Source organism: Excalfactoria chinensis, chromosome 7 (genome assembly GCF_039878825.1).
Source record: "Excalfactoria chinensis isolate bCotChi1 chromosome 7, bCotChi1.hap2, whole genome shotgun sequence".
NCBI classification, from domain to species: domain Eukaryota; kingdom Metazoa; phylum Chordata; class Aves; order Galliformes; family Phasianidae; genus Excalfactoria; species Excalfactoria chinensis.
Window position 1 is genome coordinate 23,909,221 of NC_092831.1, and position 12,054 is coordinate 23,921,274.

General features: G+C 39.6%; 1 protein-coding gene across 1 annotated transcript; it reads left to right on the plus strand.

Annotated features, from left to right (window-relative positions):
• Nucleotides 1–3: 3 nt before the first annotated feature.
• WDR12 (WD repeat domain 12) lies at nucleotides 4–7,472 on the plus strand. Its single transcript, XM_072342088.1, has 13 exons — nucleotides 4–106; nucleotides 200–294; nucleotides 377–471; nucleotides 997–1,103; nucleotides 1,767–1,882; nucleotides 2,328–2,482; nucleotides 3,193–3,238; nucleotides 3,855–3,940; nucleotides 4,100–4,240; nucleotides 4,365–4,470; nucleotides 5,276–5,408; nucleotides 6,144–6,216; nucleotides 6,958–7,472. Exons 1-13 carry the CDS (start codon nucleotides 66–68, stop codon nucleotides 7,033–7,035), a joined length of 1,272 nt encoding a protein of 423 aa, XP_072198189.1. The 5' UTR covers nucleotides 4–65; the 3' UTR covers nucleotides 7,036–7,472.
• The last annotated feature ends 4,582 nt before the right edge of the window (nucleotides 7,473–12,054 follow it).

A 12,054-nucleotide genomic window follows, 5' to 3' on the forward strand; every position in this document is an offset into this window, starting at 1 on the left:
GCCCGGCGGGGGGCGGGGCTCCGTGGCGGCGCGGGGGCTGCTGGGGGTGCGGTGCCGGCGGCAGCATGGCGCAGCTCACCGCGCGGTTCCGCGCCGAGAACCCCAGGTGAGGCGCGGCCGGGCCGGGGAGCGGGGGGCGCGCGGTTGCGGAATGGCCCCGCGCGGGGCCGCTAACTGGTGCCCGGTCCCGTACCCGCAGGTACGCCGTAGAGGACGTTCCCTTCTCCGTGCCCGCGGCCTCCGAGACCGCCGACCTCAGCCACCTCATCAACAAGCTGCTGGCGGCGCGCGGCGGTAGGTGCGGCGGGACGGGCCCGGCGCTCAGCGTGGTGCCCCGCGCCCACCCTGAACGGGAACGCTCTGTGCTTTGTTGCAGCGGACCACAAATATGTCGAGTTCGACTTCCTCATCCAGGGCCAGTTCCTGCGCGTACCGCTGGGCACGCACATGGAGATGGAGAATATCTCCACGGTGAGGCCGCTCCCCACGCACAGCCGGGGCTTCTCTGCTTTTCTGACTGACACAGAAGTCTGCACAAGTTTAAACACATTCTGAACGGCAGAATAACAGCAGAGTGCAAGACCGGTAGCTCTGGACAATGGAACACCATTTTCCCTTCTCTTGTCTCTGTACCATGCTTTAAGTTCATCATTCACAAGCATTAAGACCCCTGCAACAGTAGGTACATTGAGGGCAAAGGGGGAAGTTAGCATCACCTCTAGAAAGCCATACCCTCTGGATTGTATTTCAGACACCAGTGTTAAATGGTAGATATAGAAGAGGAACATGATAACAGTAATAGCTATTAACTGTAATTTGCTACAACTATGGAAAGCAACATTGCTCACCTAACAACTGCAGTCCCACTAATCCGGACTGCGTGATGCCAAGATCTCTGCCCAAAAACTTGTATATGTGCACCACACTACAGTTAGGCACGACTGTCATTAAGAAGAATAAAAGCATGCTAAATAAATCTTTTGTTTGTGAGCTTAGGAAGAAGTGGTGGAAATAGAGTATGTGGAGAAATACATGGCCCCGCAGCCCGAGGAGTGCATCTTCCACGATGACTGGATCAGCTCTGTTCAAGCCACTGAAGAATGGTACCACACCAAACCAGTTCTTTGACTTTTCTTTCTTTCTCCTGACACCTGCACAGGACTCCATGGCATTAAATGGAGTGCTATTCTGTCTGCTAAACTGTTTCTTTTCCTCCTTTCTCCGTTTTTGACTTGATTTTTCTTTTTAACCTAGCAAGTCCGTCAGCTCCTTGCTTTTGTAAGCACTTTATAGTTTTAACACCCCAGAACTTGTGCTGAAGTCAGACAAAAAGACAAATATTTCAACACAGGACTTAGTAGAAACAGCTAATGCAAATGCTGCTTACCATCTCTGAATGGAAGCTAGATTTACGTGTCCATTTTAAACCTAAACTAAAAAGTACTGTATTTTAAAATTAATTTTCCAATCAACTAGCCCATTAATATACTCATATACGGTTTCAAAATGCTCCAAGATCCACCCATTAACACACTGTGAACAATAACATTTTGTACATCATCTAAAAGGTAAATTTAAGTCCCACCTCCCAGAATATGCAGCACTACCATTGCTATTCTTTGTCCTGTAATCATAGCTTTGCACCTGTGGGCTTTAACAGAGCCACTTCAGGTAAACAGATACTATGTTCATATTCTTCTGAATTTCTGGTCTCATGGACACATTGTAGCTTCAAAGATAACAATGTTAAATACCATGTCTTGCAGGATACTAACTGGCTGCTATGATCAGACTGCTCGAATCTGGTCTTTGGAAGGAAAATCCATCATGACACTACCTGGGCATACAGAAGTAGTGAAGGATGTGGCATGGGTGAAGCAAGGTCAGTATATATATTATAAGAGTTCAATTTGTAGGGAGAGAAATATCAGCATTCTTCAGTCAAGAGCACTCAGTAATCACAGAATGAATGGTTAAGGGCCAACTGCCCTACGCAAGCAGCAGCACCTAAAACAGGTTGTCCACATCCATGTCCAGAAGTCAAGATATTAAATTATGTTAGCCTCTGACAGTTATTATTTTTAAACCAAGTAATGGTGCTATGAGGACAGGCCATGAACAGTAATGAATGTAGTGCTTTAATGTGCACATTATCTATCACCCTTCCAGACTTATTTGTATTCGTTTTACTTGCAGGGTAACATGATATGAAACAAGACGCGTTTACATCATGTTACTAGAAGACAGGGTTTCAGTCTACTATTTCTGAAACTCTACTTATAGGAATTGTTCTAGTTAAGGGAGAACATGCCTTCTTTCTTCCTCAGATAGTTTATCCTGCCTGTTAATCAGTGCATCTATGGACCAAACCATCCTCCTCTGGGAGTGGAACGTGGAGAAGAACAAAGTGAAAGCCCTTCACTGCTGCAGAGGACATGCTGGGAGCGTAGACTCCGTGGCAGTTGATTGCACAAGGACTAAAGTGAGTGACTCCTTGAAGAGAATATTTGGATTTGGGGATATTAGCAACCTGTAACTCCAAAGAAATCCTTTTTTTCCTGTCTAGTGATAGTCATCATTTTATTGTGACTGACATGGATAGGTTTCCATTCCTGTTAGAAGTGATGGTTAGTGAAAAATATCTAGGAGTCCTATGTGAACACTAGGTCTCCTTTTAAATAAAGCAGTGCACTTACTCCAGTACCACAAAAAGCTGAAGGTGACTATACATAGCACAAGCCAGTGCTGCTTTTGATTTCTGAGAGTGAAGCTGAATGTTTACTTTTAAGGAAACCTTGCATTTTACACATATGAATATGGGTTATAATGAACTATTTTCAAATTCTGCCTAAATTACAACAGTAATTTTGGATCAGAAAAGTATTTCACTCTCAGTCAGAAAAAAGCTGATGGTGGAAGACGTACTTTCCCTTTATGCAGGACTTGAGCACTTAAAAGCACTCATACCAAAGTAGAGTCAAGATGAGAGAGGCAACTGTATCAGACAGCTTAAAAAATAAATTACTGGTGATAAGAAAGGAGATATTTTGTGGATACTCTTCCTACAAAGGTAGGAAAATGAGTCATTTGATCTGTGCCTTTTTTTTGTTGTCCCATTTGAGGAGCTGTGCTTGGTGTGGCATGCAACGTCTGACAGGTATAACTGTTAACAAAACATTTCTGTTTGTTCAGTTCTGCAGTGGATCCTGGGATAAGATGCTAAAGATTTGGTCCGCAGGTAAGCTGAGATTCTTGGCCATGTTCAGAACTGTGCTTGTGATAACCAGAATGGTGGATACCTGAATGCCTTTCTCTTTAAGAAAATTTGATATCTACTAATAAAAGCAAGTTACAGCTTTTCCTTTTTTTTTTTTTTTTTCCCTTCCTTTTTTCTCCTCCATGGCTAAGCAAGACTGTATATAAATAACTTTCTGAAGTTACTGTTTTGGTTGGTAACAATTTCAGGTATGGCTTTGAACTGCCTGCCGCCATTTATTTTATTTAGAACACAGAACTTTGCGTCTGTCTCATTTACTTTATATGGGTTTATGTAAACATGCAGGTTTGAGTACAGACTGTAAAGCAAAGGCCTGGGGGTTATTTTTCTGGTCTGTTAACACCATAGTATGAGGCAAAGTAAGATGGTCAGGTCTTTCCTAGCAATGTAGACATAATTTTTTTCATTTGAATGTGTTTTACTGTTACAAGACTTGTTCTTCTGGTTTAGGAGTATTTACGTGGATACTATTTCTGAAGGAAAGATTGTGTTTACTACACACGGGAATTTCTGTGGTCTTAAGAATTCTGTTGGAATATCAGAAACCTAGATCAAGTCTGGCTGTTTTCTGTCATAGTCCCTACAGATGAAGAGGATGAAATGGAAGAAGCAGCTAACAGACCACGGAAGAAGCAGAAAACCGAACAGTTGGGACTAACAAGGGTAAGATGAGCTCCAGGTTTATAGAAGATTTTGAAGTGCAGCCTTAATTAATAGTGACTATACAAGGAAAAATCTTTGATGATATGTCTGAGGTAGCTCAGGCACTGAAAGATAGATGTGTGAATTATGCTCAATCTAATCTCATTTTTTACATCCTAGACCCCCCTGGCAACCCTCTCTGGCCACACAGAAGCCATCTCTTCTGTGCTGTGGTCAGATGCTGAAGAAATTTGCAGTGCATCATGGGACCACACCATTAAGTTTTGGGATGCTGAGACTGGGGGTCTCAAATCAACCTTGGTGAGATTGCTATGCTTCCTACATTCAACTGATGTCCGGCTTAAAGAAAAATAACCATGCAAAACCAACCAGTAGCTCTTCTTTTAAAGGTTTTGTGTTGTTTTTGTTCTTTTTTCTTTGGCAGACAGGAAACAAAGTATTTAATTTCATTTCTTACTCACCACTGTGTCGACGTCTAGCATCCGGGAGTACTGACAGACACATTAGACTGTGGGATCCTCGCAGCAAAGGTGAGGTGATAAACATGCACGTTCATGAGGGTGTTTTTCCAAAAGCATCTCAAAACTTGCCTTCTCGTGCCTCTGCTAGAAATAAGCCATTTGGGAGCTTGTATTAAATAGAGACATTTCTTCTAATATCTGTAACTCAGTGCAAGACTACCTTGATTTTTCATCAATTTGGAAAACTAATTCAGCTTGTTTTCACTTTTTTAAAAAGCAAACAAAAAACCCTAATAACATATATTCAACATTCAACTGTGTAGTTGTAAACCTGAACTGGTTTAATTTACCTTATTTAAGGACTCAGTCCCTCTGTTTAAGCTGCCACACTTGAGTTGGTGAGACAATCATCTAAGCAAAATAGCAGTCACTTTACTGTTGTGGTGCCTTCTTACAAAGGACTGCTAATCACTTAGAACTGAACCAATTGGATTTATTCTGTAGACGCTTTTACTTATTTGGCTTCTATAAATCCAGCTAAGATTTCAACTGTGTTATCCTCTTATTTGTTAATAATAAAAGCTTTTTTTTTTTTTTTTTTTTTTGTTTTTCTTTCTTCCAGGAATGTTTGAAAAGAGAGTTCAGTAAAATACATTTTAATTCCTTTTACCAGAACTAGTGTGACTTTCCTTTTTTTTTTTTTTTGTCTGTGTGTGTGTGTTTACTTTGATATCTGAGATAACAATTGCAGAATATTGGGGGCAGACACTTACCTCATACACAAATGTGTTGCTGGCTGAATTTTGTATGCATCTTAAAAGGGCCAGTTACGGTTGACATTGGCTAAGAGCAGCTTTCTTTTTCTCCTGTCCAGATGGCTCCTTGGTTCTCCTGTCTCTGACTTCTCACACAGGCTGGGTGACATCTGTGAAGTGGTCACCCACCCATGAACATCAGCTGATCTCTGGTTCTCTGGACAACATAGTGAAGCTGTGGGACACAAGAAGGTAAGTAAACATGTGTTCCATGCTAGTCAGAGGCATGTAAGCTTACAGTGTCAGTTTGCCTACTGAAATCACAAAATCAGTGTTAAGAAATTCACTGGAAACTCCTGTGGCAATTATGGAAATCTGCTAGGATTCAGGAGTCAGGCACATAATGAAGAAAAATATTTGTAATCTATTTGAGGACCTGTGGCTTAATCATGAGAGTTGTGTGGTGTTCCAACACAGGACATCACTGATACTAAGAACAGTATTGACTGAGAAACACAAGGCAGGAGCCCTAATGTTGCTATTGGGATTAAGAACAGCAGGTCTGCTTCACATTCCTCCACTACAGGGAACAAACTGTGCTACTTCTGAAGAACAACTCTAATATAATGACACTTTACCTGCCTCTGCTTTTGCACTTTCCATACAAACTTCAAAGAATGAAATGGTCTGCATTCAGGAAACTGAAATGTATTTTTCTGGGGAAAAAAAAAAATTACAGTCAACCAGCATCCACATGCAAGAAAAACTTAATAAGCCTTAATTAACCTTCTGTCTCAAAGTAGTTTTCAAGCAGGTGAAAAAAATTGCTGCTTTTCTCTTTGGGGATGTATGAGCATTTAAAACTGAAACGATCAGCTATGGAGAATGGAATGGAAAAGTCACAAACTGGATATCCAAACATTGTTAAAGAGTTTAACTGCTCACATAATTTCAAACACGTGACTGTATATACCCTTGTTTTACCAGTTGCAAAGCTCCTCTGTATGACTTGGCTGCTCATGAAGATAAAGTATTGTGTGTGGACTGGACAGAAGCAGGGGTAAGAATCTGAAGAACAAGTTACTCTGTTTAAGCATTGTGGTTAGGAAATGGGCTAAAAGCAGTACTGCTTATGGTACACTTAATGGCTGAAGAGAGGAAGAAGTATGTTTTAGTTGTTGCTTTCATCAATAATTGGGTTAAAAAAGGTGTTACTGTTATTGCACTGCAGTGCTTCCCTGTGCAACTGTGAAAGGAGGTAGGATGGGAGTTTAAGCTCTATAGCTCTAAGTGGGCATTATACCCACCTCCCACAAGGGAAGAGAAGTGAGAACAGCAGCACATCTCACTGAGAAAATGTGTTCCAAGGTACCATTTACTGCCACAGAGACTAAAGCAGCAGCAAGAATTGAGACATTAGGCATGGCAGTGCAAGTAGTAGAGGGGAAATTTGTAATCCTGTACAGCAAGCTTTTCTGCTACTGTGATGATACAAACATGCAAAAATGTTTTTATTCTTTTATGCTAAGGTTAAAAACTCTCAACGTGACTCCTGTTAAAAAACAGGAAAAGGCAGGAAGAGCTTTAGAAGTTCTCCACAAAAACTTCTTATTTTGGGAAGAAAGCCAGAGGCAAAACCACTCCCCGTGCTTGGATTCTGAATTTTCATCATGCATTAACAGTTCATTCATTATAATTTCTGCTCACATCTTAAAGGAAAGAAAAATGAGAATTTTTAACATTTGTTAGGGAATTTTGCATAGTTCTGACATTGACTGCAATTTTCTTTCTCTGTCATCAGTTGCTATTGAGTGGAGGTGCAGACAACAAACTGTATTGCTACAGATACCCAGCCACAGCCTCTGATGTTGGAGCATGAAGGTCAACAGCTAGAAGACTTATTTTTTCTAAATGTTGAGTTTTGCAGCAGTCACTCTCTGTTAACATCCATAAACACACCCAGCATTTGAACAAAGGCTTGCAGTTCAGTGAGCAGTTGTTTCTTCTTTTTGTACTGGTAACCTGTATCTGTATTTATAAGAGCAGAACTACAGCCAGCAGCTTCACACATGCTTACTGTGAAACAGCAGAGGGTGTTTCCTACCATTTTTAAGACTTTGTATTTAAATCAAGTGTCTATTTGAATAGCCCTCTCATTAACAGTAAGCTGATATTGACACTTAAAGAAAAATTACTGGACTAAATTAATTTTTTTTTGCATTCACCTGCGTTCCCTTTAAAAGAAAATAAAGCTTTTATCTAAGTTCATTGTTTCAGTGCTTCACTTGAAATAAAAACCAGACTTTCAGTAGGGTCACTGACAGTTCTTAAGATTAGTTCCCTCACTGAGGAACCCAGTCTATGTTTTAAGATAAGACTTAACATGCTAACAGCGTGCATATAGATGGCTGAAGAAAATCTGAACTAGCTTTACTATTCGGTTATTGTAGAACAGACAAGACAAATTAATTTCAGTTAATCATTGGTATGAAATGCATAAGAAAATGAAAATCAAAACCTTAGTTGAACAAAGTCAGCCATATTTTTGTAACTAACTTGTGTCTAAATTACTATCAATGTGGTTTAATATCTGAGCCTGTAACGCACTCTGAGAATGATTTTCTAATGTCTAAAATCTGCATCAGAATGGCAAAACTGCTCCTTACACTCTGTGCATGGGCAGAACACTGTCTTACAGACAATATATCAAGGATAAATAGGACAAATGCACGTGTTACTTATTAGAAATAAATATTTGGAGACGATTAAGCAACAAACCCATATGAAAAAACTAGGATGTGAAACTTAGTATTCCATTTTAAAGTGCCCTTTTCTATGTTAAATTTGGGAGTGTGCAAGATAGGATTACTTTAGAAAAATAATAGCTCTTTGCGGAGAACAGCGCAGACTGGACAAAGCCCAGGAGATATGTAGATTTTGTTCATACTCATGAATCTTTTAATATTAAATTTCACTTAATTAATGGTATAGTAACTTCCTTCAATGCATTAGGACAAAGCTGGCACAGGATCTACTGCCAGACTACGCAACTCATGACCATATGGCCAAATTAGATACTTGTTAGTGAAGGCTGCCCTGAAAATTTCACAACTTTCCGTTCACAGCAACAAAGTGTTACTTCTCCCTTCCTTCCTCCCTTTCAACATAAAAATCCTACCATAAAACTATTTCTGAAGTAATTGGCCCTGATATATTAGAAAATGTCATGATTTCACATGGGAAAAATCATCAACAAATTCCTATAAAAAGAAATTAATGGAAAAAATCTTACAGCACAGCTCAGTACTTCATTATTTAATCATCAACAGAATAAATAAATAAAATTCAGTCCTGGAGTTAATTGATTCCATTGATCCTCTGCTAAACTGAAAAACAATTCAATTTTCATCTTTTGTAAATAAGATCACTCAAGTCACAGAATCACAGAATTGTAGGGGTTGGAAGGGACCTATAGAGATCATCGAGTCCAACCCCCCTGCCATAGCAGGCTCCCTACACCACGATCTGTCATTGGTCTGACATAGAAATGGAGCTCTAAGTCAAATGGCTTATTTCTTGGAGTTAGCCTAAGCAGAGACTCTTTAAGAGTCAAAACTAAACCCATTTTATAATGTAAAATTAAGTTTTGCATATTTCTTTAGCTGATCTCACAGCTTGAATGCTTCAGATACTGAACTGCAGCCTGACACCACTTTTTGCTTAACCTTTGTTTAAGTGTGTTTTCTTGGCCAATGCATGAGGCTGCAAGTTATGCAAATAACAAGGAGACTCCATGCAGGTTGTTTGTTTTGCTGGAAATTAAAAACAAAACAAGTACTGAGAATATGGCACTACTGGACTTAACAAGAAGCACTGAAGACAGCTTAAAAATACAGGTTTGTCAAGTTTCTGCAGCCATCTTGTCTGGAGATAATTATTCTAGTGTTCAGGCATTTAAAATACTTAAAAACAAATAGTTTTTTTTTCCAACAAAGATCACTCATCAGCTTTCTGGATAACTTCTCTAACCTGCTGCCATATTTGACAGCATGCCTACATTGGAAACGCAATTCTTTTGACACAGCTTCAATTTCCTTTTTCTAATCCAGGGAACCACCAGGCTCTTGCCCCCTCAGCTCACACCATCAGCACCTCTCCCTCCGCTCATACAGAAAACACACTGAGCAAAGATGTACCTCTCTTTCAACTTTGTCTTTAGCTACTAGTGGTGGTGAGGGTTTTCCTTAATAAAAATAGTCCCGTTTGAAGTTTCAATCAGTTTTGTGCAGGCTGAGAAATTCCCAGTATAAACTGCATACTTCGCTGAATTTCAGCACACACGTTAGGAGACAATTATATATAGTTAAAATGGTTTCTACAATTTAAACAGAAATATTTCAGAGCTGGGAAGGAATAGCATATGTAGATAAAAGAATACAGTACATACTTGCATTTAGTAGGATTAGAAATTGTTTACCTGTAAGTTTTTGCTAAATACATTTTGAGAATGCAAAGCCATAGCAGGTTATCCCGTCCCCATTTACACCTGTTAAATAGCTTCATTAACTGGATAATTGAAAAGAATTGCTAAACATTCAGTTCTAAGAAGGAAAGCCAGGAACTACCCTTGATTTCTGTCCAAATATCCAGGTCAGCAGAATGGTAATGCTATTGGTTGAGCACAGTGGCCAGCTTAAGGTTCAGCTTTGCTGGCAGCTGACTCCTGCTTGGCCAGCTCAGGTGAGGGAAGCCGACACACATGCAAAGAGCTCTGTAGACATGGTTAGGCAGCAACAGGTTACATACAGTAGCTTATATTACAATTCACATGCCAAAAACAAAACAAAACAAAAAAAAAAAAAAAAACAAAAAAAACTATCGGTTGTGTTTCATGGAAACATTTGGCACAGAACTCAAATTAGGGAGAAAATCTGGATTAAAATGAATTGTCATGAAAACCTATTAATACTGTCTTGTAAATTGAGAGAACACAGGAATGCACCGTTTTTCTGTTGCCAGTAAGAAACTGGATGAATGTGATTTAGAAAAGGCAGCTGCCCAATCTGCGTGAGTCTTACCAAGCCATCCAAATCAGGCAGTTTACTCTGTGGAGTGTGAAAAAAAGGATATCTTGGACCATAAAAACACAAACTTCTCCAACAGATAAAATATTCATATTCTGAACTTCCAAATGTCAGCCTTGCATACCGTTGCAATTTATGCCATTAGGCAACTAATAGCCCATGACCAGCTCATGGCACATCGTCTCAGAGCATCTCACTATGAGTTCAAATGGTTCTAAAAATCAAACAAACTCAGAAATAAGCACCCTGGGACTGCTACTGAGACCTTCAGCACATAAAATAAACACTGAAGTTTCTTTGAATGTTTGGAAGAACATCCTAATATGAATTAACATGTGGCAAAAACCGTATGGAAAAATATAATGTGTCTATTTTTATCACAGAACACTCCATTAATCTAAGTCACTGATCCAAAAAGCTCTTTCTCTTTGTGCTGTCATATAGAACTTATAAATGTCATGTACAGAATTTCTGATCTTCAGTCAAAACACGGTCGCATTGAACTACATGCAATTGACAGTTGAGATTGTTTGGAGGATCACTGGGGGAACACCCACTAACTTAACTGCTCTCCTTTAGCTGTATTGCCTAATCACTTGTCCCAGTTGTCAAAAAGCACTGCAGTTTGTTACTTAAACACACACTCATCCCGTGGATTTCTGCACGCAATGCAAAAGACCAGCTGGTGGTCAGCAAAATGCAGCAGAAATAACAGAAACTGAAGCAAGCTCACCAAAGAATGAAGATGAATATATGGCATCATCCGACACAAATTTGAATGATAAATTGGAGGTAAACTCAAGCATCTGTAAGTTGTGTCCACAGGAATTTAAATGTAGAATATGAACATATGGGAATGGCATCATCTTTTCTGTCACCAGCTAATAATTATTTTCAACTGTGCAGTCTCCATTTTTGTTATTCCAAAAGCCAAAACACAGTCTCTAGCATTGGGATTGCATTGCTGGATTATGGATTTATATTTACATAACTGAAACAACATCAATTTATAACACCAAAGAGATGTTATTCTTTACTCTTAATGGTGTCATTGCCCTACCTGTGCATTGATCTCTGCATACACTTAACATCTGGGGCTACAGTGTACCAGATTCAAGTTTACTGCATTAACCAATATATTACAATTAAGTTTCTGCCGGAGAGAGCAACAACTTACGTGATGGGGCTTACTTAAGGGCCGAGGGCTACACTCTCTTTTTAAAACATAAATACCTCAGTTTGTATGATCTGAAGTCTGAAGGCTCATTGCTCATCAACCAGCAGACGTGGACACCCATGGGCATCTGCTGAGAATGTGTGCTTTGAACAAAAGCCTGGGACGTGCAGCATACGTGCACCCTAGTGGGAAGAGTTACTCATACTCTGATGCATTCTGGATTCACAATAAACATCTGTTTCCTAATCTCCCTGTTAAAGTAAATACGGACACTTTTTCTTTTTTAATTCCGAAAACACAAATTTTCACCCCTCGCATCCTTCCTCTTCTTGGTTTTGCATCAACTTAAGCCTGAATCTTTAAAGTCTCACATGAATTTGGCAACTGTTTATGATAATAATTTAAAGAAATCAATCAACCTAGATCTGATATTACTTTATGAGTATCACCGGGGACCAAAATCTCTTGCGAGACCAGAGTGATCTTCAAATCCTCTATGGTCAGTTTCACACAAGGAATCTTATATTTCAGCAGATCTTGAATTATTGATTCATTATTTTGGAGTTCATTTGTACACACTGTGAGGTTTTGGAATTTGCTGACAGTAGGCTAATACTTGAAGGAGGGATAAAGCACA

Coding starts and splice junctions, on each gene's coding strand:
- WDR12 (XM_072342088.1), top strand. CDS start 66: ATGGCGCAGCTCACCGCGCGGTTCCGCGCCGAGAACCCCAG. Junction 2,483..3,192: donor TTGATTGCACAAGGACTAAA/GTGAGTGACTCC, acceptor CTGTTTGTTCAG/TTCTGCAGTGGATCCTGGGA. Junction 5,409..6,143: donor AAGCTGTGGGACACAAGAAG/GTAAGTAAACAT, acceptor TTGTTTTACCAG/TTGCAAAGCTCCTCTGTATG.